Here is a 26,385-nt window from a genome sequence, read left to right on the forward strand (position 1 = left end):
TACATCACAATTTCATAGACAGTCTGTATGCGTGCAGCTGTATCCGTTACTAAGCAGTCCTGAACAGTCCAATCCAAAATAATCTGCGCACGTACCACAATTGTAAATTACAATCACTATATAGCATATATAAATACAATATGCCGGGAACTGCACTGTCCCAATGTGTAATTTAAATAGATCATTATTAAGACCTCGACGCGTTTTGTTCTGTACCCAGTGCTTTATCAAGAGCGATATTTTGTACTTCCTATGTATTCCATAAATAAGCTACTGTTTGGTAAACCTATATGTTAATTAGTCTGACATTAATTAACGCCTTAATTCGGTTCATAATTAATTCATAATTCCGGTAAGTGTAATCCTTCAAGAGACTAAGGGCTAGATTTACTAAGCTGCGGGTTTGAAAAAGTGGGAATGTTGCCTATAGCAACCAATCAGATTCTAGCTTTCATTTATTTAGTACCTTCTACAAAATGATAGCTAGAATATGATTGATTGCTATAGGCAACATCCCCACTTTTTCAAACCCGCAGCTTAGTAAATCTAGCCCTAAGGGGTAAATGTATCAAGCTGAGAGGTTTCCGGCGAGCTTGAAAAACCAATCAGATTCTAGCTTTCATTTATTTAGTACATTCTACAAAATGACAGCTAGAATCTGATTGGTTGCTATAGGCAACATCTCCACTTTTCAAACCCTTCGGAAAACTCTCAGCTTGATATACCCCTAAAGAGCATAAAATAACTTCAATGGCTACTATAGACTATTTCTAAAAGCTATAAACTATTTTTCATACTGGGTTTTATCTTTTTCTTGTGTATGCTCCAATTTATTTAATACCATTTAACCTATTATAAGAAATGAAAAATTAACACTCTGATGTATATTTATAACTGCGTGTTTGAAAAAGTGGAGATGTTGCCTATAGCAACCAATCAGATTCTAGATGTCATTTTGTAGAATGTACTAAATAAATGGTAACTAGAATCTGATTGGTTGCTATAGGCAACATCTCCACTTTTTCAAAACCGCAGTTTAGTAAATATATCTCTATATATCACAATTATAGTTCCTTATGGTTACTTTTTGGTAATGTAATGTGAATATTTAAACATAATATCTTTCACTATATCTGCTTGCAAATATCCCTCTCCTTTATATATATGTTTTCGCGTTTATATTGCATTGAGAGATTGGTATTCTCTCCTTAGAGCCGCACTTAGGAGTTTATATTGTCTAATTGGATTGTTGCGCTGACATTTGTATTTTGTATTGTGTAAGATCATTATTCTTATAGGCAGAAAGTAATAATAATGATAACATACCTCCCAACATGTCTGTCCTCACCAATGGGCCAGGGGCGTGGCCACGACCCCAGAGGGCCGCCTAACACTGTAAAGCACTTGACTCCCCAATACATACCTCCCTTCCCCCAACATTCCCACATACGGGACAGCGTCCTAAAATCGGGACTGTCCCGCTGAAATTGGGACATATGTGAGGCATGTAATAATATCAATATACTATGGGAAAATCTTTTAAACTCAGAACACATAATAAATATAGTATCAGGATGTAATAAGAAGTATTTATTTATTTTTCTAACTACATTAACAACAAAGAACAGGGGAAAGGAAGTGAAATATTTCAACAATGCAAAGGTGTTTTGTTACAAATATATATTCTGATGTTTAACATTTCATTTCTCTGCAACATCCATCCATCTTAAAGCAATTACTTGTACATTAAAGAAGATACAAATATTTCACATTACTAAGGGAACTGGGGAATTAGTTCACATTACTAAGAGAGATCTAGGGGTATATTTACGAAACTGCGGGTTTGAAAAAGTGGCGATGTTGCCTATAGCAACCAATCAGATTCTAGCTGTCATTTATTCAGTACATTCTACAAAATGACAGCTAGAATCCGATTGGTTGCTATAGGCAACATCTCCACTTTTTCAAACTCGCAGCTTAGTAAATATACCCCCAGTCTTATTCCTATTTATAAACACAGGCTAGCTGTCCTCTATATTGCTGCAAGACTGAACGTCTATCACGCCCGCCTCGCTTACATATGGTATTAGTTTAAATTAATAAATCCAATGGCTTGTTGTATCCTTCCATTGTGCAAAGATCACAGTTACAGCATTTATAATGCATTCACACCATTCTTTTTATTTCTCTCTATATATTAAAACCTACACGTCTTCCCTGCTCCCTCTCTCTTACTCCAGAGCATATTACACATACATATAATACACATGTGTAATAAGACCAATATATCACCTGCACTACCCCTGTCATGTACAAGTGCTGGAACGCCCAGACCGGTCCTCATCACTAATGCAGCAGACGTGGGTGTAAAAACTGTGGCAGTGCGGCCCCATGATTGTGAATGAACATACCAAACTACAGGTCACTAGCTGTTTACGTCATAAACAGGGTGACACTGAGATACTTTACACTATGACACTTCCAAAAGCAATATCGTATTTATCTTATAGGGGAACTGCACCGTCAGTCAGATTTATCTTCCAGACCTCTGTATAGCAGATCTGTGGTTATATCTCAGCATTGGCAGCAACTCGCAGCTTGTGTCACCCAAAAATTACCCTAATGCCATATAATAATCCATTTTATAGGGTTGGATCATTATGGGTCATGTTGACGAATGCAGTACGGGAATGACCGCTCTTGACTTGTGTGAGCCATCAAAATCAGTCCCCTAAAGAGCATAACCAGGCCCTTAGATGACAATATCAGGCCCCTGGATGGCACTAATAGGCCCCTAGATGGCACTAACATGCCCTGGATGGCCTACCAGGCTGCTGAATGGCACTAACAGGCCACTGGATGGCACTAACAGGCCCCTGGGTGGCACTAACAGGCCCCTGGGTGGCACTAACAGGCCCCTGGGTGGCATTAACAGGCACCTGGATGGCGTTAACAGGCACCTGGATGGCGTTAACAGGCCCCTGGATGGCACTACTAGGCTCCTAGATGCCACTAACAGGCTCCTAGATGCCACTAACAGGCACCTGGGTGGCATTAACAGGCCCCTAGATGGCACTAACAGGCCCCTAGATGGCACTAACAGGCACCTGGGTGGCATTAACAGGCCCCTAGATAGCACTAACAGGCCCCTAGATGGCACTAACAGGATGGTCTTTATTGTGAGTTTTAAATTTTGCACAATACACCTGAAATGTTTCCGTTGCTGGGCACAACTAGGTCCACTTATAGTATGCAGAGGCGTCTCCTGACAGCGGGATTAGACGTACACCCTGTTTGGACACTTGGCTGAAGGGTTGTATCTTGTCCAATTTAGCCACCTACGTCTATGCCCAAATTGCTCATTTACCACGGTGCTTGCACCAGTTAGGAGGACGCCTCTCTGTCGTCAGCTTGAGGACTATGAAAAAAAAAATCTGCTTGGAAGACAATTTTATTTTCTCGTCATTTAAGATATAGATCAATATTTCACAAAGCTGTTGTCAATTTTTAATATGCTCAAAATACAAAATAATGCAAAGTAAAAATTAAATTTTTTAATCCTCGCTCATTTTACTCCTGAAACAGAATAAAGATTCAATAGAGGGAAAAAAGCAATTGGAAACGTAAGACCAATTGTAAAACAGTTTTTGTCCCACTTTCTCAGCACAATAGTTCTGAACTCATTATTATTAATGTACCCCATAGAGCTTATTTTTTATAATGACTTGTATATCCAAATAAAAACCACAACAGTGTTTTCATTAATGTAACTGGCAGTAGACTCCAGAAATCTAATATCCAACCTGTTTGTTATGAATTGAACCATATTTGTGGCATTTTGTGTCATCTCGTTGTGTAATTGTGTAAGGAGTAAGGAGTATTCATTTGCTTCTGTAATGTGTAAATATGCTGGTTTTAAATAACAAACATTTTATTTTATGTCACTGATATACAAACAGCGGTTATATAAATATATGAATGACAAGATACGGGGTTACATTGAATATTACAGATTGTATAGGAAAGAATATGGCAACCAGACTGGCCAAGACTGTATCAGTATTTACTATGTGTCAGTTAGCGAGTCCATCTGGTGGAGTGTATAGAAATGAAGGATGGATGAAAGAGATGATGAAAGGAGGGATAGAAAAGGGTGATAGAAAAGAGAGGGTGACATGTTTGGAGATGAAAGAGGACAATACTTGCCAACTCTCCCTGAATGTCAGGGAGACTCCCTGAAATAGGGGTGATCTCCCTCACTCCCTGAAGAGTCTGGCATTCTCCCTGATGCTGAGCCAGTACAAGACGTGGTTGGCTTCATCATCTGTGGCATGATGACACAGTTCAGAAATTGTGTCCGATGTCCATATATTGATGCCTATGGAGGTGGTCATTTTCATGGAGACCAAGATTTAATCAAAGACTGACAGGTAAGACAACATGAATTCAGTAATGGAGACAGAAATGTAAAAGACACTTCAGTCTCTAGAGATTCATTAGCTGCTTTTTTTTTAACGCATAGTTGCCCATTCTCCTGGAATGTCTGGAAGACTCCCGCATTTCTGGAAGACCTCCTGGTTCTCGCCCACCGCAATAGATAAGTGACGGGGGACGGGGCTTAATAACGCAAATATTGCTTCATCTTAGCCCCGCCCCCTGCTGTAATTGGCCAAAATTGTGACAATCGTTTAGGGGGCGGGACCAAAAATGATGCAATTCATCAAGCCCCGCCCCCACATACCCTCTTTCCCCGGGACCTCCCTGAAGCCAACGAGGAAAAGTTGACAAGTATGTCATTAAGTCATACGACCGTGGCTGTCTTATTCCTCTGGCAGTATCCAATAGCGCAAATAATGTACAATAAGGTTATTCTTTACGGCACATTTTCTTCTCGGGGCCCCGTGAGCTGCTGATGGTTATAATTACGTCCTTGATTTCAGGGATCGCTCTAAGCCTCACAGTGTTCATGAGGTTTAGATTTCCTGAGTGAACTGTATAGAGGGGAGAAGCTGGCTGAGTGTAAAGTATATATAGTATTGATTTTCAACCAATCAGGGAATATAAATCTTTAATGGTTACTAGTTGTAATGATTGTCTCCCCTTATTCTATAGAAGTTTCTATATTCTGAATGCCAGTTGTCTGAGGCCTTGTTTGGTAGTTACCGCAGACACCTCCGTCTCATCCTTCCGTTTACAGCTCACTGCAACATTATTATTATAATTATCTTTTATTTATAAGGCGCCACAAGGCTTCCACAGTGCCGTACATAGCGGGTTATAATATGCAACAAAATGACATAAGCACTAATATACTAGTAACAAATGCATGGATGCAATTAACAGAACAAATCGCATGATATACAAAAACAATTCAGCAAACGATAAAACAGGGACAGAGAGGAGAATGGAGAGACACGGACTACAGTAATGAGACACAGGGTACAGACATGAGACACAGGGTACAGACATGAGACACAGGGTACAGACATGAGACACAGGCTACAGACATGAGACACAGGCTACAGACATGAGACACAGGGTACAGACATGAGACACAGGGTACAGACACGAGACATAGGGTACAAATATGAGACATAGGGCCTGAATCATTAAGGAGAGCAAAGCATAAAAAAGGAGTAACTATGCACCTGGGCAAAACCATGTTGCATTGGAGGGGGAGGTAAATTTAAAATGTGATGGAAGATTTATAGTTGGGATAGAGCATGTCCTAGATCAACTTTACATTTCAGTGTAAAAATAAAGCTATCTAGTGTTTGTGTGCTAGATGAAAAAAACAGCCAGTATTTAACTTATGTGCAAAATAATAAACTAATTTGCACCCCTTGCATTTTAACATGGTTTGTCCCGTAAAACATATACTCCTTTTTTTTTTGCCTTACTTCCCTTAATGACAAATGAGGCTGAATAGGACAAATGCACTTAAAGGGCGACAGGGTTTGTAGTAAGCTGAACACTTACCTGAAGGGGTTAACATGGGCTGGCCCGACCAATGTGTAATCCAGTGGGAGGGACCTTGATTGATATAGGAGGCTGCACTTCCTGTTCTGCTCCATTCCACAGCACGAGATCCCACCCACCCACTCCTTTGGTAGGGTATGTCCGGTGATGTTGCGGTAGGAAGGCACTGCGTTCAGCGGCTGATTTGTGGGCGCACTGGTAGTTGTCGTAGGTCACTGCCCCCCGTTGAGGCACCAGTAACTCCCTTTTTGGCCCTTCGGTGAGGAGGGTCCCTGTCCGGCTCGGTGAGGGAGGGCAGCGTGAGTTTTAAAAGGGGCAGTCTCTCTGACGCCAACTCAGCGCAAGTTATGTTGGGATTTGTTCCCCGTGGTGGTGGACGTACGGCGGTTTGCGTCAGTCCACTCGTGATAGTGTTTGTCAGCTTGAGAGTTGTTTGGCAGTGCCCTTTCTCCGCCACCATAGGTCTAGTTAAAATTAAAATCATAATAAAAGTTCTGGCAATTTTTAATAACTTATACAAGTCTCCGTGTGTTTATTTGCATGCAAATGTTTAGAATTATAAGGTTGATGTAAGGTCCATAGAGTACAGACATGAGACACAGAGTACAGACATGAGACATAGGCTGCTCGTGAGAACTTACATTCTAAAGGTGCTAATAATAAGAGACAATTTGAGGAAATGGGAGCAATAGGCATAGTGGGAGATAAGATATTCTCACTTAAGTAATTTTGCAGGTATAAGTTCCCCACGATAGAGATGTTAATGGTATTAACACCCATCCTCTCTGTCCTAACTTCCCTCTCTCCCCCAGGTGGATCGGACAGAAGTGATAAAAAGCAATCTGAATCCCGTCTTCTCCAAGGTTTTCACGGTGGATTATTATTTTGAGGAGGTTCAGAAGCTGCGATTTGAGGTGTACGACATCCACGGCCATTGCAGCATCGGATCCAGAGACGATGACTTCCTGGGGGGCGTGGAGATTACACTGGGACAGGTAAACGTTACGTGTGCTCGGTGGGGTTGATGAAGTAGACTGATACGGGGATGGCGTTTGTATGTGGGTTGTTGTATTTCAAGCCACTGAGAAATTCTATGACTATATGAAATGAGTGTATATGAAAAACGTGGCACACCCAGCGTGACTCAGCCACGCCCACTGCTTCTGGCCACTGCTCCCAATGTCCCAATTTGGAGAGTACAAAGGTTGGAAAGTATGTAATTGTTGTCCGGATTGGAACATGTGTGGGGGCAAACGCAGGATTTGTAGAGAGGGGTTTCCATGCCACACCGCCAGTGGGTGTGGTGGTAATAACACAATCTGCAAAGTGGCTGGTCCCGGGGCAGGTTCCAGCTACCTCAAGCTTACAGTACCCTGGACTGGGAGCAGTGGCGGATCCAGTGGGGGGACGATCGGGGCGATCGCCCCCCCTAGCAGGGGCTTGCTGCCGGCGGCTGCACACTGTGCAGGTCCGTTCAGCAGTGACAGTGTGCTGCCCGGCTGCTCTGATTGTGTTTTAAACACAATCAGAGCAGCGGGGCAGCACACTGTCACTGCCGAGCGGACCTGCACATACTGTGCAGCCGCCGGCAGCCTTAGAAATTAGAAAGGGGGCGGGGCCTAAATCGTCCCCCCTAAAATCGACCGGGGTAGGACAAATGTCTGGGTCCGCCCCTGACTGGGAGGGGGTTTCCATGCACTAGGTAACCCCCCTTAGTTTGCCTATATGTGTGGGGGCAAAATTACACCATACACCTCTGATCAACATCTGACTGGGATCGTTCAGATGTCAACTGGGACTGATGGAAACTGCACTCTTATGATGATTACTCTCTCACTGTGTGTTCGGTCGTGGTCCATCTGTACCTAATGGGATGCAGCCAATCAGCGCCTGTTCGTACATTCTGTCTGATTTGGCTTCAAAACAGAAATACAAAATAAAAGCTGGCAAAATTCTAACCTTAAAGGAGAAGTCCCTATTTTTTCTAAATTAATATTGCCCAGTTGATCATAACATTTGCAACCCCTATTTTACATTTTACTGATGCCTAATAGTTGAAAATTATATTTAAACTTATCTCTACAGTTAAACCGTGATACAAAATTGTTGCAGCAAACTAAAAATCTAACAGTAGCTGTGGCTGCCTTTTATAGAAGCAGCGGAGGGAGACGTTGACTGTTGTCTTATCAAATTGAATTAATACATAGCTGAAATGCCCAGCTCACATAGGTTGGGATAAACTTACGTGGTAGGAGATCTGCTATCCGGAAACCCGGTATCTAGACAATTTACTAGAGAGAAAAGTATATTAGTATATTATTGCCGCTGTTGTACTGGTGATTTTGTCATAATCACAGATGTGATCACGAAAGGCCTGATTTAAAGATGAACGCAAAGATAAGTCTGCCCACTTGGGTTTTCACGTCTGTAATTTGAGGTGCATGCACCTTGTTCCTCACACCTCTTAGATTGCGGGCATCACGGTGGCTCTGTGGTTAGCACTTCTGCCTCACAGCACTGTGGTCATGAGTTCGATTCCTGACCATGGTCTTATCAGTGTGGCGTTTGTATGTTCTCCCTGTGTTTGCGTGGGTTTCCTCCGGGTGCTCCGGTTTCCTTCCACACCAAAAACATACTAATAGGTTAATTGACTACTATCAAATTGACCTTAGTCTTTCTGTGTGTATGTTTGGGGATTCAGACTGTAAGCTCCAATGGGGCAGGGACCAATGTGAGTGAGGGTTTACAGGCACTAGGAAACCCCCCTCCCCCCCCCCCCCCCCCCTCCTCGGTTTGCCTATGGATTTGTCTTTTATACGCTGCAGACTTAGTGGCTTTATTTATAAAGTGTCAAGATATTACAATCATTATCAATTTATATAAATTGATAATGATTGTTATATCTTGACACTTTATAAATAGCATAATGATAATCTTAAGACACAGGCAATCGTAAATCTAGTGTATAGATACGAACAGAGCAAAGTAATGAAATTTCACAGCTAAATGTGAAATGAGGAAAATGTTCAGCTGAGCAGTTTTGAAAATCTCGCTCCTCTGTAGTTGCGCTAACCATTATTTTTTGTTTTGTTTTAACTGTGTGGCGTTCACAATTAACAGGCATAAGTCTGATCTTTGCTAGTTTCCTTATTCACACTGCCAACATGACACACATCATTGTTTGCACTGCAGCCTCGCAACATATCCGCTGCCACAGAAATCACAGATTTTTATTTGTGTAAACCTTCTAATAGGACCACGGTAATGTCATTGGAAGCTCCAGAGAGCAACAGTGCTTACATAGACATCTGTATTATCTGAGCCAACCTCGATTCTATTCCCACTCATTCATTTCCTCTCTCCATTTACGTCAGTCTCCTGTTAGCTGCCATCGCAGTAACCTCTTGTCATCTCCACTATCCATACAAACCCATTTATCTCTGACAATGACCGCACTTCATCTGTGCCTCCGCAACACAAATACCTGCACTAATGCATCATTACCTTTTCAGCAGCCTCGTGTATAAGTTCCTTTATAGTGCTGGTCAATTTAACTCCAAACTAACCCTTCAGCGCTCAACTATGTTATCCAAACCTTGGTCACTTCTCCTACCCAGATCTACTCTCAGTATCAGTGTGGTGATGAGTGAAACTGAAATGTGTTTGGTTTTATTCACAGTTGTGTTGCGTTTGTAATCTCTTTATTTATGCATGGGAAATTATAATAAAATACATCAAAAGCTGATATATTTTTGATGGAGATTTAATGACCTTTCCATGCAGATTTCCAACAGATTGAAACATTTTCATGTAGATCTCATGATTCGTTTGGATATAAATAATTCCCACTCTGCATTTAGAATCCGTATTGTTATAGAACAAGACCGTTAGAGCCATGGGTACGGCTCCTGTCTAATCTGCCCTCCCATAACTATGTACCTCCAGCCTGGGGTGATTTGAATTACTTGTTGCAGCCTGACTGCTGTGAATGAAGTTCACTGTTTATGCAATTGAGCCTTTTCAAAATCTCCCTACCCTTACTTACTTTTCCTGTGAGGTTGTCTCTATAACACTTCACATGCTGAGCACTGACCTGCGCTAATGAGCCCAAACAGGGTGAAACAGTGGTCAGTGGAGCTTGTTCCCATTGTGGGTAAAGCATTGACTTAAAGGTGTTCTCAGAATGGATATATAATGATGGTGCTTATTTACATATAGTCACTACAGAGGAGTCTAAAACGACTCCCTAACTAAATATCCTTTCTGAGTGAGGGTCACCCATGTAAGAATCTGTAACCGCCCCCCCCTCAAATCTACTCTTACTGCTCCATGAATTTAAAGGACAATACTCCAAGTTGTAAGCGTACAAGGTATCTCCAGCACTGCTTTTATGATCTTTCAGTTTGTGTACCATTTGTAGGGATTTGTAGGGATTTGTAGAGGGGGGTTTCCACACCATGCCACCAGTGGGCGTGGCTATAATTTTAGACAGTGCTTGGCTGCTCTCCAACTCTTCCTATCCCCCTAATATACATGGGCAATGCTGTGTACACTACTGTTAGGTGCACGCAGTTTTCCCTTTTCAAGCAAAGCTGTGTGAAGCAGGGACAGGGTCCAGCCACCTCAATTATACAGTGTCCCAGCCTTGGAGGGGGGTTTACAGGCACTAGGAAACCCCCCTCCCCCCCCTCGGTTTGCCTATGGATTTGTCTTTTATACGATTTATTGTACCGACTATCTGCTGCTGCTGAGTTTTACGGCATCATATAAATAAATTATGATGGTAAACAACACAGTATGTATTTGTACAGACCTGTTTGCACCTATCCACGAGTGATCCCTGATCTGTCCATGACATCTCCTTGACTGTGCTCATTGATTCACGGACTCCTGACTCTTCCTCAGTGTTCCTCTCCTTTTCTTGCCAGATTGTTGCACAGAAAAGTATCTCCAAAGGCCTGTTCTTGAAATACGGAAAATATGCTGGGAAATCCACCATAACTGTGAGCAGTAAAGTTTACTTGCACAATTTTTGTGCGTGCTTTGTATTTTATATATAGGATTGTGTTCTGTAATGAATGTTGCAAAATAATATCTCAAGTTGGATAGTTTGTCTCTGTTTTATTGGTTTGGAGTCCTTGGGCTAGATTTACTAAGCTGCGGGTTTGAAAAAGTGGGGATGTTGCCTATAGCAACCAATCAGATTCTAGCTGTCATTTATTTAGTGCTTTCTACAAAATGACAGCTAGAATCTGATTGGTTGCTATAGGCAACATCTCCACTTTTCAAACCCGCTGGAAAACTCTCAGCTTGATACGTTTTCCCCCTGATCGGGATCTATGAGATTTTGGTCGAACGTTGCAATGAGTTGGATAATGATCGCAACTGACCATAAATGGGGTCAATATCCAACTGCTGTACGGGGTCCCCGCAGGGTACACATATGTACCTATATGGCTAAATCAAAAATTGAGCAGGACATGGGACGAACGGGCTGAGAAACCGGTTTGAACTACGCATTGCACACCTTTAGTCTATCCTCTCAATTATCCACGCTCGGGTCACCCACGCTGCAGACAAAGCTCTCAGCTCACTAGTCATAACACTATTTAGCAGCACAGTGAAAAGTAACGAGCTACCGAGGCTGAGAGAGTAAAGTTACAGTGATAACCACTGCAGCTTCTGGTAATAAAACAAAAAACATTTTCAACGTGCTAAGTTGTAGCCAGCCAGAATAGATAACAAGTGCCCCTTCTCAATGCTCTTGTCATTTATGAAGCACACTAAATGTAGCCTTGGGTCTTATGTTCTGGCTGGTTTTCATACCTGTTAGCCATCACAACTAAGCTACGAAGTTGTTTTTGTGCCCTTGATTTAGTGCATATAAAATCTACGCAGTCGGCCAATGTGAACTGATCATAAAATCTTTTTCAACTATGCTCAGTGTAACTTCACAGGGTAACAAAAAAAAAAAAAAAAACAGACTCAACAGACTTAGCAGACTCAAAACTTTATATGTTTAACTTTTTATGAACTTTTTTCTTTTTTTTTTTTTTTAGAATTTCCTAAAGAGATATAAAAAAATGTATTATGGGTAAGGGAGCAGCAGTGTGCCAGGGACGGCTAGTGGTGGACGTTTTGTACATTAATAGACTCTTTCCCACAGGTAAATTCCGAAGAGATCTCTGGAAATAATGGATACGTGGAACTGGCGTTCTGCGCTCGGAAACTGGATGACAAGGTGAGAGACACAGGGTAGAGCCTCCTTTTTGGAGACAGACAGACATACAGTCCAAGTCAGAAAGACTATATAATAGAGCAATGGGGGTATACAGTACAATACTTACTTCTCTATACGTGAGCAGACATGTCCTATAGTGAAACTATGCCTGAATGAAATAATATGACACATAGGACAGGGAACTGTATTGACTTGACATCCCTTTAATGTCAGAACAGCCACATTAACTCAGATAATCATTTGCAATGTTGCTCATTGCATACTGCCATATTTCTGCGCTTGTCCTTCCCATGTCCACAGTCACTGACTTGGATTAATAAATACACAGCCTTGTTAACCATGCAGATGATTTTACACTCTTAATACAATCATATTTAATGCTTTAAAAAAAAAAAAAATCACAATCTAATTCATTACTATTGATTGTTATTGGGGAGACATAATCGTGGAATTTCCCATCCAACAAAGGATTTGGTTGTAGAACTGATATGTCAGTGTACGATACTCAGTTATCAATATTGCATTTGTGAATTAATGTCTCTTAACTATTATTGGGTTTAGTTCAGATTAAAGTGTAGCCGTTACCCCTAAATAGTGCAGCCAGGTATTTTAAGGGGCTGAATCAACCGTGATTCCCTAATTATCATTAAAATTCCACCTAACAATTCACTGGGAATTTGAGGCATCACCGAGGCATGGGGCATTTAATGCCTCTGTGATTTCACAGGTCCCTAATGGATGGTTAAGCTGAATATTGTTGCGCAGAATGACTCCTTCACCTATATATAATTAATGGACATCACACACAGAGTTCTGTATATCATGGGCACACCAACGTATAACATGCTATCTTCACCAATTCTTGTGGGCACCCTTCAAATCCACCATTTAATAATAAGATATTTTATAAATAATAAAAATAAGTCTTGTGAGCGCACATTATCCTCTCTCTTTTCTGCATTAGGACCTATTTAGCAAATCAGATCCATTTCTGGAAATCTACAGGGTTAATGATGACCAAAGTGAGCAGCTGGTGTACAGGACAGAGGTAAGATGGGGAACGGATTGGAGGAGGGAGAGGGTCTCTTATTGGGAGCACCAAAGAAATGTGTGAGATATATCTGTATTGGTTTAGAGGTGGTGTGAATGGGATTTTAGTGTATGAAATATGAACAGTACTTTTGTGTGAGTTGAACATGGGAGCAGTGTTTGAGTGTGAGACCGAGTGTAAGATTCTGTACAACTGAATAGCATTTGAGTGTGAGAGATTTAAGCAGTATTTGAGTGTGAGAGACATCTAAGCAGTACTTGAGTGTGAGAGACATGTGAGCACTATTTGAGTGTGTGAGAGAGATGTGAGCAGTATTTGAGTGTGAGAGAGAGAGATGTGAGCAGTATTTGAGTGTGAGAGACATGTTAGCAGTATGTGAGTGTGAGAGAGAGATGTGAGCAGTATTTGAGTGTGAGAGACATGTTAGCAGTATGTGAGTGTGAGAGAGAGATGTGAGCAGTATTTGAGTGTGAGAGACATGTTAGCAGTATGTGAGTGTGATAGACATCTAAGCAGTATTTGAGTGTGAGAAAGAGATGTGAGCAGTATTTGAGTGTGAGAGACATCTAAGCAGTACTTGAGTGTGAGAGACATGTGAGCACTATTTGAGTATGTGAGAGAGAGATGTGAGCAGTATGTGAGTGTGAGAGAGAGAGACGTGAGCAGTATTTGAGTGTGTGAGAGAGATGTGAGCACTATTTGAGTGTGAGAGAGAGAGATGTGAGCAGTATTTGAGTGTGAGAGACATGTGAGCACTATTTGAGTATGAGAGAGACATGTGAGCACTATTTGAGTGTGAGAGAGAGAGATGTGAGCACTATTTGAATGTGAGAGAGACATATGAACAGTATTTAAGTGTGAAAGATGTGTCATAAATACTTTAATGTTAGATGCTATAGTAGTGATCAGTATTTGAGTGAGAGACGTGTGAGCAGTACATGAGAGCATTATATGAATCTAATTTCAATGTGAGGCAAGCTATGAGTAAGATCTCAGTATTGGATGTGAGTGTGCGATGTGAGCATGTGGGTAATGGGAGTCTTGTTAGTTCTGTGCAAAGCTAGTGAGTGTCACAGGATCGTGTACGAGGAATCTGTCATTTGTTTTGTCTCTAAAAATGTAATTTTCGTCCAGGTTGTTAAAAATAACTTGAACCCCGTGTGGGAGCCATTCAAGGTGTCTCTGAGTTCTCTGTGTTGCTGTGAGGAGAAAAGGAAGCTCAGGGTAAGAGGTCTATCGTCTGTCTCTTCTCTCCTCCTGGTCTCTCTACCCCTCTGTCCCCCTCTCTCCTCATCCTCTCCCTAATCTCACTCCCACCCACTCTCTCCCCCTCCAGTGCCTGGTGTGGGATTATGACTCCCGCGGAAAACATGATTTTATTGGAGAGTTTTATGCAACCTTTGAAGAGATGCAGAAAGGAATCGGTGGGAACAAGGTGAGGAAATGAGATAGTACTTGCAGGGAGCGGAGGAGCGTGAAAAATAGGGATGTAGGTTTTGAAATGGAAATGACTGGTGGCATATGTCCTGGTTTAACCCAGGCAGCTCTGAGCGCTCCCTGTCTCTGCGGCATTGTAATAAAAGAGGAACTTTTACTTGAGATGTGGGGCTTAATTTAGACAATATTACGCATCGTAGAAGAACCAAATGGATTGTTCTTTAATCTCTGTAGTAATTATTTTTTTTTATAAAACAAAACTTTATTAACAATGCTTTTAGCAAAACCGCCTGTTGAGAGGGCTGACTTAAAGCAGCACACCGTCACAGGGACAAGCGCCAGTGGGCCTGGCCAGCATGCTTCGGGGTGTGGCTATAATTTTAGACAGTGCTTGGCTGCTCTCCAACTCTTCCTATCCCCATCATATACACGGGCAATGCTGCGTGCACTACTGTTAGGGGCACACAGCTCTCCCTGTTCGAGCAGAGCCGTGTGAAGCGGACATACCTCCCAACTGTCCCTACAATCAGGACAAAGTCCTGACTGAGTGTGTCAGAACAGTTGACAGACTGTCCTGCTCTCTCCGACCTGTTCTTGCTGCTTTCAATACTTGTTGGGCAGAGATGGCTGTGGACAGTTCAGACAGAAACGATCTGCAAACAAGCTGCAAAGTGGCTGATCCCGGAGCAGGGTCCCGCCACCTGAAGCATACAGTACCCCAGGCTAGGAGGGGGGATTTCCAGGCACTAGGAAACCCCCCTCAGTTTGCCTATGCATCATAATGTTTTGATAGGTTATTTTGAGAAGCTGTAGCAGATGAAGGACAAAATAACACATTAAAAAAAGACACTTTACCCTAGCCAAGAGTGATCAGGTGTACTCACCGGATGGATAAGGGATGTCTAAAATGTTTTTTTGTGTCTTATCTTTCCTTGAACCACCACACATATTTTATCATTCAGAAGTTGTAAACAGCACTCTGCCATATTTCTGTGAAACTCCATCCCAGATCCCTAGCCCCTGACTAAATTGCAGTGTTAGGAGCAATGTATGCTACAGCATATTTTGACCTCCTTTACCTGTTCATATATCGTGATTTGAAGAAAAAAAAAATATTGCAAACAATTTTTGCTAACATCAAATTGTATTTCCTCTCAATATATACAAAACAGTGCTGCCTACTTTAAGAGAGATCAAAATGGCAGCTGCCACTTACCAAAAATCTATCTAAGGTTCACTTTTATGTGTATTTTTAAAAACAAACAAACAACTATTGTCATTTCTGGAGTTTAATTCCATATTAGTGCTCTGCATATGCTTTAAATGAAGCCCAGTGGAATTCCATTTCAGCACTCCTGTTTCTGAATAATAGACCCCTGCCCCCTTATCGCACTCTTCTTAGTGGCTAATGCGGGGTTCAGCTTTTAACTGTAAAGTTCCATAACAGAAGTCTTGGGGGTAAATGTATCAAGCTGCGAGTTTCCGGCGGGTTTGAAAATTGGAGCTGTTGCCTATAGCAACCAAACAGATTCTAGCTGTCATTTTGTAGAATGTTCTAAATAAATGACAACTAGAATCTGATTGGCTGCTATAGGCAACAGCTCCACTTTTCAAACCCGTTTGAAACTCGCAGCTTGATACATTTACCCCCAAGACTTCTGTTCTGCTCAGTGCTGACATCTCTTCCTTTGCCTCTCTTCTCGTTAGGTGCAATGGGACTGTGTGAATCCGAAATACAAAATAAAAAAAAGGAATTACAAAAACTCTGGGGTGGTTATCCTGTCTGAACTAAAGGTAAAAAAAAACGACTTTCATTTTGCTAATTGTCAGATCTGATCTATGTACTAGGACACAGGGTCATTTATGTGTTGTGAAGCTAAGCACAATGTTATACACCTCCCTCCTTCTAATGCTTGTTCCTTCCTTCATAACAGATACATAGAGTTTATTCCTTCCTTGACTATATAATGGGCGGCTGTCAAATTCACTTTACAGTAAGTAGTCATTTTGCATTCACTTTAATCTCATTTTATTTTGTTTTTATTTTGCTTCCAGTCTGACAAGTGCTGAGTTGTGGGGTTAAAAACGAGAAATAGAAACAGCCAGAAATCTCTTGCAACCTTCATATATTTACGTAGTGATTTGTCACATCAAGTCCGGTTTTGTGGGTTCTTTATAGTATCCAATGTGAGATTATTGGTGAAATATTTCAGTACGAGTATCTGCTAAGGGGGAGCTGACACAAGACCATTTTATCTAAAGAGCAGAACTGTTCCGCTGAATGTTCAACTCATTCCGCATTCAGAATTTGGCCTTTAGTGTTCTGCGCCAAATTATTTTCGTTCTGTGGGTAATGCCACCTTTGAACCGCATGGATTTCTCCCTTATTCCAACCACACCACTGAGTAGAATGCGGGGGTGCGCAAAGCAGAATTACGTGCGTATAATACTGAACTGGGTTTGCGCTCAGGATGCCTTGATTAATCAGACCCATCGTTGTGACAGCTATATTGACAAATGTAAATTATGCGGAATGTGGTAGTTACAAATACAAGGCGGAATGCCGTTCCGTGGAATGTTGAAGTAACAGCGGAATGTGAACATGTAATCACGGAACTTTGCACTTCTATGAATGGACCTGTTCTGCTGCCAATGTTCCATCCACGCTAAATTTTTCCGCAGCTTAGCTCATAACTGCTAAAGAGGTTAGTAAACTATAGTGGTGATCTGACTTGTTTCTCAAACCGCAGAGGCTAGTAGGGCATGCTGGAACTTGTAGTACCACCACTACCGGAGAGACATGCAGTGCATGATTCTGGGATAATGCAACTCTGTACCTGTAAAAAGATATCTACTGGCACCTCTGCGTCTACTGAAACTGAAATTAATTTCTTAGTAGGCACTTCACCCACCACTCCTGTATAAAGGCACCGCGTCATAACATGTACTGATCCTCCATGTCTGCAACACGCGTGTACTAATCTGCTCGCCTCTCTGTTTCTTCTCTTAAGGTGGCCATAGACTTCACAGCCTCCAACGGAGATCCCCGAAATAGCTGCTCCCTCCATTATATTAACCCCTACCAACCCAACGAGTACCTGAAGGCCTTAGTCGCTGTGGGAGAAATCTGCCAAGACTATGACAGGTGAACAACACCCCCTCCTCCGTCTTTGTCCTGTTTTGTGTTTTGGGGTGTCATTGTGACACAGTGAGGGTCAGTTATAAAATCTTACGCTAGTGATAGGTGCAAGTAAACAAGCGTCAAAAGTGTTCACCGTCAGGTGCCTCAATATATATTTTCATATATGGTTATAAAAGTATATATTGTAGCGTATGGAAAGGAGAATTAAAATACAAAGAGATTACATTATAACCATGTTCAGTAAACTCTTCATAATGGACAAAGTACTGCAGTACAATCCTTCTAGACCATGATGGGGAGAAGGTGCCCACCCTCCACCCCGAGGTTTCACCCACGGCCCCCAGCTCCTTCCTATTTTATTGTCAGGACTGTCTTTTACTTTGATTAAATGTATTGTTTTATGTTATTAAATGCCAATGGGCTAATTCCACCACACTGTTCTAACCCCTAAATACCTTAAAATAATGAATCACGTAATGAACCTGAAATAAACCACACGGACACAGTAATGCATTTTGGCGAACTAAGGTCACAGTTTAATAATTAGTTAGAAATTGAAGAAAATGGTGGCAACGAAAGTGGATGCCGGCAGGCTACCAGTCAAAACTATCTTTATCAGAATACTTTAAAAGGGGGTGGCCAGCCGGCCCAAATACCCTGGAGCAAACCTTACGGCGTCAGAAAGACTCCACCCCCTCTGACCTCACGGGTACGCTTGCTAAAATGATACCCAGGGCACCTGCAAAGGTGACCTCTAAAGAGATAGGATCGAAGGGAGTATGAGTCCCGCAGCCAACCAAACTAACTGCGCCCTGTATTAACCGCTGCCTGAAGCGCTTTCCCGCCTACTGCGCCTCAACTGAATGCAGGAAAAAGAAGTATGGTTAGAACACATAACACGTACTAGATAAACCGCATATAACATAAATAAAGGGGCGGGAGGGCGGGTGTTCTATGAGAAGAGAGGAGGAGCAACACTTCTGTCTCCAGACTCCACCCCAGCCACCTCATTGGCCATGAAAAACTTAACAATTTAACCCTTTAAGGTAAACAAGCTCCTCTATTCAGGTCCTCACTTTTCCTACTGAGATATAGGGTATTGTGTGGCCCTTTTGAAGGCTAGAGGGCCTCTCATGTGAACCTTGAACTGTATCGTGTTGCCTATTACTGTTCTAGATGTGATTCATGTGCTAGTCACACAGCAACGTGTCTCTGCAAATTCCTGTATAATATTAGTAACTGACATGAAGGTCTGTGCATAAATCCTGTGTTATATTCCTGTACTCACTCTGATCTCTCTCTAGTGATAAGAGATTTTCTGCATTGGGATTTGGCGCGCGGATTCCTCCAAAGTATGAGGTAAGATAACGGCTCACTTTATAATGTGTTTGTTATAATGACACAAGTGATCGTAGAGGTGATTATATTGAAATAATACTTGTTTTGAAAGCAGTGTGAATTTGCTGACTGAATAAGATAGTTCTGTGTTTGAGGGATCATTCCTACAACAGCCGGTGTCTGGATATTAAATATGTCTTGAAATGTTTAAGAACTGTTATAAATGAATCAATCGGTAGGTTCCTGCTCTTACACAGGGACATAACGTTTGCCATTGTTATCGTTTCTAATAGGCGACATGTTCAGAACGATTTTTGAAATATTTACCCACTCAGCCTTTATTTCTGTTATTTCCTGTACCCTCTAATTGCACCCACGGCCTCAGCCTCTACTGCATCCTGCCTATATCATCATCATCATCATCATCATTTATTTATATAGCGCCAACATATTCCGCAGCGCTTTACAATTGGGGACAAACGTAATAAACTAATAAACAAACTGGGTAAAACAGACAAAGAGGTGAGAAGGCCCTGCTCGCAAGCTTACAATCTATGGGACAATGGGAGATTGACACATGAGGTTAAGTATACATTTTGCATCTTGGCCCAGCCAGACTGCAAAGGTAGGGTGACTCATAAGCTAAATGATCCTGTCACACAACAATGTTATTCCGGGGGTAGTTGTCTTGTGTGAAATTGTGTAACAGGCTAAAGGTAGTGAGGTTAAGATGGTGGTTGAGGAATATTATAAGCTTGTCTGAATAGGTAGGTTTTCAGAGAACGCTTGAAAGTTTGTAAAACAGAGGAGAGTCTTATTGTGCGAGGGAGAGAGTTCCATAGAGTGGGTGCAGCCCGAAAAAAGTCCTGTAACCGGGAATGGGAGGATGTAATGAGGGTGGATGAGAGACGCAGATCTTTTGCAGAACGGAGTTGCCGAGTTGGGAGATATTTTGAGACAAGAGAGGAGATGTATGTTGGTGCAGCTTTGTTGATGGCCTTGTAGGTTAGTAAAAGTATTTTATATTGGATTCGGTAGAAGACAGGCAGCCAGTGTAGAGACATACAGAGTGATTCAACAGAGGAATAGCTATTTGCAAGGAAAATCAGTCTTGCCGAAGCATGTAAAATAGATTTTAGGGGTTTGAGTCTGTTTTTGGGAAGACCAGTAAGGAGGGAATTGCAATAGTCAATGCGGGAGATGATTAGTGCATGAATTAAGGTTTTAGCAGTGTCTTGTGTGAGATATGTGCGGATTCTGGAAATGTTCTTTAGATGTATGTAACATGATTTAGATATAGAGTCAATGTGGGGAACAAAGGATAGGCGTGAATCAAGGATTACACCTAGGCAGCGAGCTTGTGGGGTGGGATTTATGGTCATGTTATCAACAGAGATAGAAATGTCAGGTATGCTCTTGTTGGCGGGTGGGAATATTATTAACTCTGTTTTAGAAAGATTAAGTTTGAGTTGACGAGAGGCCATCCAAGATGAAATGGCAGAAAGACAGTCAGTTACACGGGACAACACAGATGTCGAGATATCAGGAGAGGATAGATAGATTTGGGTATCATCCGCATAGAGATGATACTGAAAGCCAAAGGAACTTATTAGATTTCCAAGAGAAGCGGTATAGATAGAGAACAGCAGAGGACCTAGCACCGAGCCTTGTGGTACTCCAACTGATAGGGGAAGCGGAGCAGAGGTGGCTCCAGAGAAATTAACAGTGAAAGAGCGATTAGAGAGGTAAGATGAGAACCAGGATAGAACTGTGTCTTGAAGACCTAGGGATTGCAGTGTTTGTATGAGAAGAGAGTGGTCAACGGTGTCAAATGCAGCCGAGAGATCAAGGAGAATTAGGAGAGAGTAATGGCGTTCAGTCTTAGCAGTGATCAGATCATTAACAACCTTGGTCAGCGCAGTCTCTGTGGAGTGTTGAGAACGAAAGCCAGACTGAAGAGGATCCAACAGGTTGTTTGCGGAAAGAAAGCGTGTGAGGCGAGTGTAGGCAAGTCTCTCTAGAAGCTTGGAGGGGCAAGGGAGCTGAGAGATGGGACGGTAATTTGAGAGAGAGTTTGGGTCGGAGTTTTGTTTTTTTAGAATAGGAGTAATCACTGCATGCTTGTATAGTGATGGAAAGATGCCAGTAGAGAGTGAGAGATTACAGATTTGAGTTAGAGGTGAAATGAGCACAGAAGACAGGGATCTACCAATTTGCGAGGGAATAGGATCAAGAGGACAGGAGGTAGAGTAGGAAGATAAGAAGAGCGTAGAAATTTCCTCTTCATTTGTGGGGTCAAATGAAGAAAGGGTGTCAGAGGGTAGTGGGAAGGAAATGAGCTGATGGCTTGTTGAGGAAGAGGATACCATTTCTAGTCTGATCTTGTCAATCTTGTCCTTGAAGTAGGAAGCAAGATCCTGAGCACTGATAGTAGATGGAGGGTTCGGGGTGGGAGGATTGAGAAGATGATTAAATGTATTGAAAAGGCGTTTGGGGTTAGAAGCCTGAGCATAGATAAGAGATTGAAAGTATGTTTGTTTTGCAGTGTCCAGAGCATTTCGATAGGAGTGGTAGACAGAAGTATATGTGAAGAAGTCATTAGAGCTTCGAGATTTACGCCAGTGACGTTCTGCTTTACGGGACAGTTTTTGAAGATTTCGTGTTGCTTTGGTCAAAGAATTGAAAATAATTCAGCCCTATTTGAGCATGATTATAAAAATAAATTGTACATAATGAATTGTTAATATAATTATGCAACATAAAGCAAATAAAAACAATGGTTGAGCACACGGCTTACCCTTACACTCCCGCCCTCACAATCCCACTCTTACACCCTAACCCTTAACTCCCGTTCTTACACACCCACCCTGTCACCCCTGTCCTTACACTCCAGCACTTACACCCCCACGGCTACACCCTCGCCCTTACACTCCTGCCCTTACATCCCCGTTCTTACACCTCCCAGCCTTAAACTCCCACCCTTACACCCCTACCATTACACTCTACCCCTACAACCTTGCCCTTACACTCCAGCCCTCACACTCCCACCCTTACACTCCAGCCCTTACACTCCAGCACTTATACACATGTCCGTAAACACCCACCCTTACACTCCAGCACTTACACCCCCACCGCTACATCCCCACCCTTACACTCCACCCCTACAACCTTGCCCTTACACTCCAGCCCTCACACTCCCGCCTTTACACTTCCACCCTTACACCCCCGCCATTATACCCCACCCCTACAACCTCTGCCCTTACACTCCAGCATTTACACTCCCACCCCTACATCCCTGCCCTTACACTCCCACCCTTACACCCCTGCTCATACACTCCTGTCTACTTAGGCCCAGGCTCTATGAGGCCTTTAGACAAATCTAGCCTGGGCACTTTATATACTATATGCATTATCGCACCATACATCTCTCCCTAATGTTATATAATCCTGCTGCTACTTCAGTTTTATGCAACTACAGCAGTCAGGAGAAAAACAATACGATGCTGAAGAACTTCCACTTTATTGATCTACAAACCTTTTATTGGTTTCAAAATGACTGTAATCATTCTGCTTAATTCTACCAATTCTATCTCCCTTGCAGGGGCAGGCTGGGCTGGGAGCAGTGGGGTATCTACCTTGGTCCTAATAGGCTGCTGAGTTGAGTCTTGTTCCCCGGGCTGAATTTTGCCAGCCCTCCCCTGCTCCCTTGTCATCTTAACTGTCTCATCCTCTGTTGCCTCTGTATAGAAATGATAGTGTTAAAAAGTGAATTCATTCTGAAAACTCCTTTGTGTGCGTTACACTGAACAGCGGATTCTCTAATGGTCATTGATGAAAGTGCAAAACGTGCACCTTCCACAGTGATTATCCCATTTGCACATGGGTTTGCAAGTGGGGGTGCAACATTTTGCATCTTCTGATGGGAGTAGCTTTGTAATATTCCTGAGTCAATGCGGGCTAAGTGACCGAACGCGCTTACCTATGCACCCTCATGCAAAAAGAATATTTTTGCGTGATAAGATTATTTATTTGAGCACTAAGGGGAGGACAATCAACATGTAGGGGAACATTCCTTGTTTAATGGGGATTACACAGCATCCCCTGCATAACGACTTGAAGTACTCAGGAGGTAATTGTCCTGATCTCCACTTACAGTCCTGGTTAATGTAAGATATGTGTATATGAGGATGAACTGAGCAGTATTTTAGGAGAAAAGCAAAGAACTTAGAATAAATGAAGGTTGGGGGTCTATAAATGTTACTAGGATGGAATTTAACGTAACGCTTTCATTCTTTACAATATGTTCGTTTCAGTCAGACTAGGTGCAGAATGATTTATTTCCATTGTTTCCCATGGTGTCTGCCAGTTGTTTTTCAAAATGCAGCATAGTACCTCCCTCACGCGTTTCTCCATTCATTCAAACTTCAACCTGGTTGAATGCAAGAAAGCACAGGTATAAAACACCTGGGGGTTGTGGGGTTTTGGAGTGTGCATTAAAATGCACGTAAATGTGCAGGTGTGAATGTACCATTACAGCATTTGTAATAGCTTATTGGGAAGGAAGACCTGTTGACCTGTGAACCTTTTTTCACTCTAGGTTCTGTACCCATGAATTGTTTAAATCCACGCATTGCGCATCTTCAGTGCACAGTGATCTGATCTGTTGTAGCAACCACAGGAACTATACATATGGCAATTTGGATCACATACACAGTTTGTTTTATCCATAATTTGTCCAATATTGTAAAATAAAATAGCTAAAAGCTGTGAATACAGTTCCTTATTATAGCGCTTTATAGATCACTATTCTGATGGCCTCGTTATATATTCAGGTTTGTGTAAATTTAGCGTAGGATGCTAAAGCACCCTCGTGTGTGTACGATAAAAACCAAACTGATGCTTCATGTGATTGTTTTGCATTGTGTCAATGGCCTCTTGTCCGTTATTTAACATTTACTCTGCATTACTCCTCATTGCTCTTTTACAGTATTCTGTCCATGACCTAATTCTCTCTTCCCTCTCGTACTCATCCTCTCCTCCGACTTCTCCCCATATCTGAACAGATTTCATTAATGACCCTCAGTAATTAGTAACACGAGGAAGGGTCTACGTGCTGTCCCCCCCCCCCCCCCCCACACACTCATCTCTCAAGCACTTCCACCAAATTATCAAACTCTCAATAATGCACAAGGACGTTTCTTTTAATGAATGTTTGACGGTAACGAGCCTCTTCTCTCGATGGCTGATGCTGCAAATCAAATAGGAACCACTTCTTTTGAAAAGCATCTTTGAAGGTTCTTGTAATTTGCCTTGATGTGTATATCATTGGCAGAATAGGACAGGCACACAGATCTACACATACAGTGTAATGATATACAAGAAAAAAGAAAATACTATTAAAGGCAATTTACTTTTCTTCATTACTTTTATTTTTTGCTCTAGTGCTCTGTATTTCTTGTTATGGGAGTCCATGCACTGATGACATCTAATAAGATTGAAACAGCTGTCTACGAATTGAATATAGGCATCTATGCTGTGTCTAAATTATTAACGTGTCGTTCTGGAAAAAGAGGGTTTTTTTGTGAGTCACAGATTCATATTCAGCTCCCTCCCCCCAAATATAAAATAAGAATTCATGAGCATTGGTCAATTAGTTCAACCACCTGTAGCAGCTATTACAACATACTTGCCAACTCTCCCTGAATGTCAGGGAGACTCCCTGAAATAGGGGTGATCTCCCTCACTCCCTGAAGAGTCTGACATTCTCCCTGATGCTGAGCCAGTACAAGATGTGGTTGGCTTCGCCATCTGTGGCATGATGACACAGTTCACTAATTGTGTCCTATGTACATGCATTGATGCCTATGGAGGTGGCGATTTTCATGGAGACCAAGATTTAATCAAAGACTGACAGGTAAGACAACATGACTTCAGTAATGGAAACAGAAATGTAAAAGACACTTCAGTCTCTAGAGTCTTCCGGCGCTGCGGAAACCTTATAAATGCGCCTTATAAATAAATAATAATAATAATAATAATAATAGAGATTCATTAGCTGCTTTTTTTTTTAACATATAGTTGCCTACTCTCCCGGAATGCCTGGGGAACTCACACATTTCTGGCAGACCTCCCGGGCTCCCGGGAGAGCAGAGCAACCTCCCGGTTCTCACCCCCGCAAGAGATAAGTGGCGGGGGCGGGTCTTAATTACGGAAATATTGCATCATCTTAGCCCCCACAATCATTTAGGGGGTGGGGCCAAATGGCGCAATTCGTCAAGCCACACCCCCGCACGCCCACCTCCCCAGGATCTCCCTGAAGCCAACTAGGAAAAGTTGGCAAGTATGTGTTAGAACCGGTAGTCTTCTTGGAAATGTCTCTATTAACTATGAACACCGAGGTTGATAAATATTTGCCATTTCTTCTTGTAATGTTGCTTAAGCTCGGTCAGATTATTTGGGTGGGGGGATGATAACAGGTTTGAGGTCCTGACATAGATTCCAATGGAATTATCCGCACACTAACTGGCCCATGGGTGGACATATAGATTTTTTAATTGTAAGCCACGCCAATCCAGTGTTGCTATTGCCGTGTGCTTCGGATTATTGTCATGTTCAAAGACAAGCATCCTCCCCACATGGTACATGGTAGCAAGGTTTGGTTCACAATTTACCTGTAATGTGTCCCGTTCATCTTCAAATTGATCCTGATAAGATTGCGGGAGACCGTATCTGGGCGGTGTGGCTCTCGTTCCATCCATTTCTGTGCAATGGACTGCATTGAGCACGGAGGTTGTTTATTCCCTATGCAATGGTCTTGTAACCTTCCCCAGATTCATGTCTTGCTATACTCACATCTCAGACTTGCTTAGTATGCTCTTTCATCTTCATTTTGTTTTTTGTTGTTGAAATTCTGAATTCCATAAGGATTCATTTGTGGTTTATTTTTTTTATTATTGTGGAACCGTTTTGGATGTTTCTTTATATTTGACATAACACTATAAAACAATGTCGGTCAGAGCCAAAACATCCTACTTCATTCTATTTCAATTTGTGGCAAGAAACTGTAAAAAATGCGTTGGGCCCTGAATAGTTTTTCAGGGCAGTCTATATTCATGGTTTCGGTACTCTAGAATCTGGGAGTCTTAATTGAATGCCTTCCTTATTGCATTAATCAATATAAAAATGAATGTTGTTTTG

The 26,385-nt window shown here is 42.0% G+C and overlaps 1 protein-coding gene across 1 annotated transcript in view; it reads left to right on the plus strand.

Annotated features, from left to right (window-relative positions):
* The window catches only part of CPNE7 (copine 7), a 91,011-nt gene that overhangs the window by 19,667 nt on the left and 44,959 nt on the right, over nucleotides 1-26,385 (plus strand). Inside the window, exons 3-12 of the mRNA XM_075189057.1 lie at nucleotides 6,792-6,974; nucleotides 10,908-10,980; nucleotides 12,144-12,220; nucleotides 13,185-13,268; nucleotides 14,406-14,495; nucleotides 14,608-14,706; nucleotides 16,416-16,502; nucleotides 16,643-16,702; nucleotides 17,720-17,853; nucleotides 19,155-19,209. Coding sequence (XP_075045158.1) covers nucleotides 6,792-6,974; nucleotides 10,908-10,980; nucleotides 12,144-12,220; nucleotides 13,185-13,268; nucleotides 14,406-14,495; nucleotides 14,608-14,706; nucleotides 16,416-16,502; nucleotides 16,643-16,702; nucleotides 17,720-17,853; nucleotides 19,155-19,209 — 942 coding nt within the window. The remainder of the gene's footprint in view (nucleotides 1-6,791; nucleotides 6,975-10,907; nucleotides 10,981-12,143; nucleotides 12,221-13,184; nucleotides 13,269-14,405; nucleotides 14,496-14,607; nucleotides 14,707-16,415; nucleotides 16,503-16,642; nucleotides 16,703-17,719; nucleotides 17,854-19,154; nucleotides 19,210-26,385) is intronic.

The sequence above is a fragment of the Mixophyes fleayi genome, chromosome 10 (genome assembly GCF_038048845.1).
Source record: "Mixophyes fleayi isolate aMixFle1 chromosome 10, aMixFle1.hap1, whole genome shotgun sequence".
Taxonomy (NCBI): Eukaryota; Metazoa; Chordata; class Amphibia; order Anura; family Limnodynastidae; genus Mixophyes; species Mixophyes fleayi.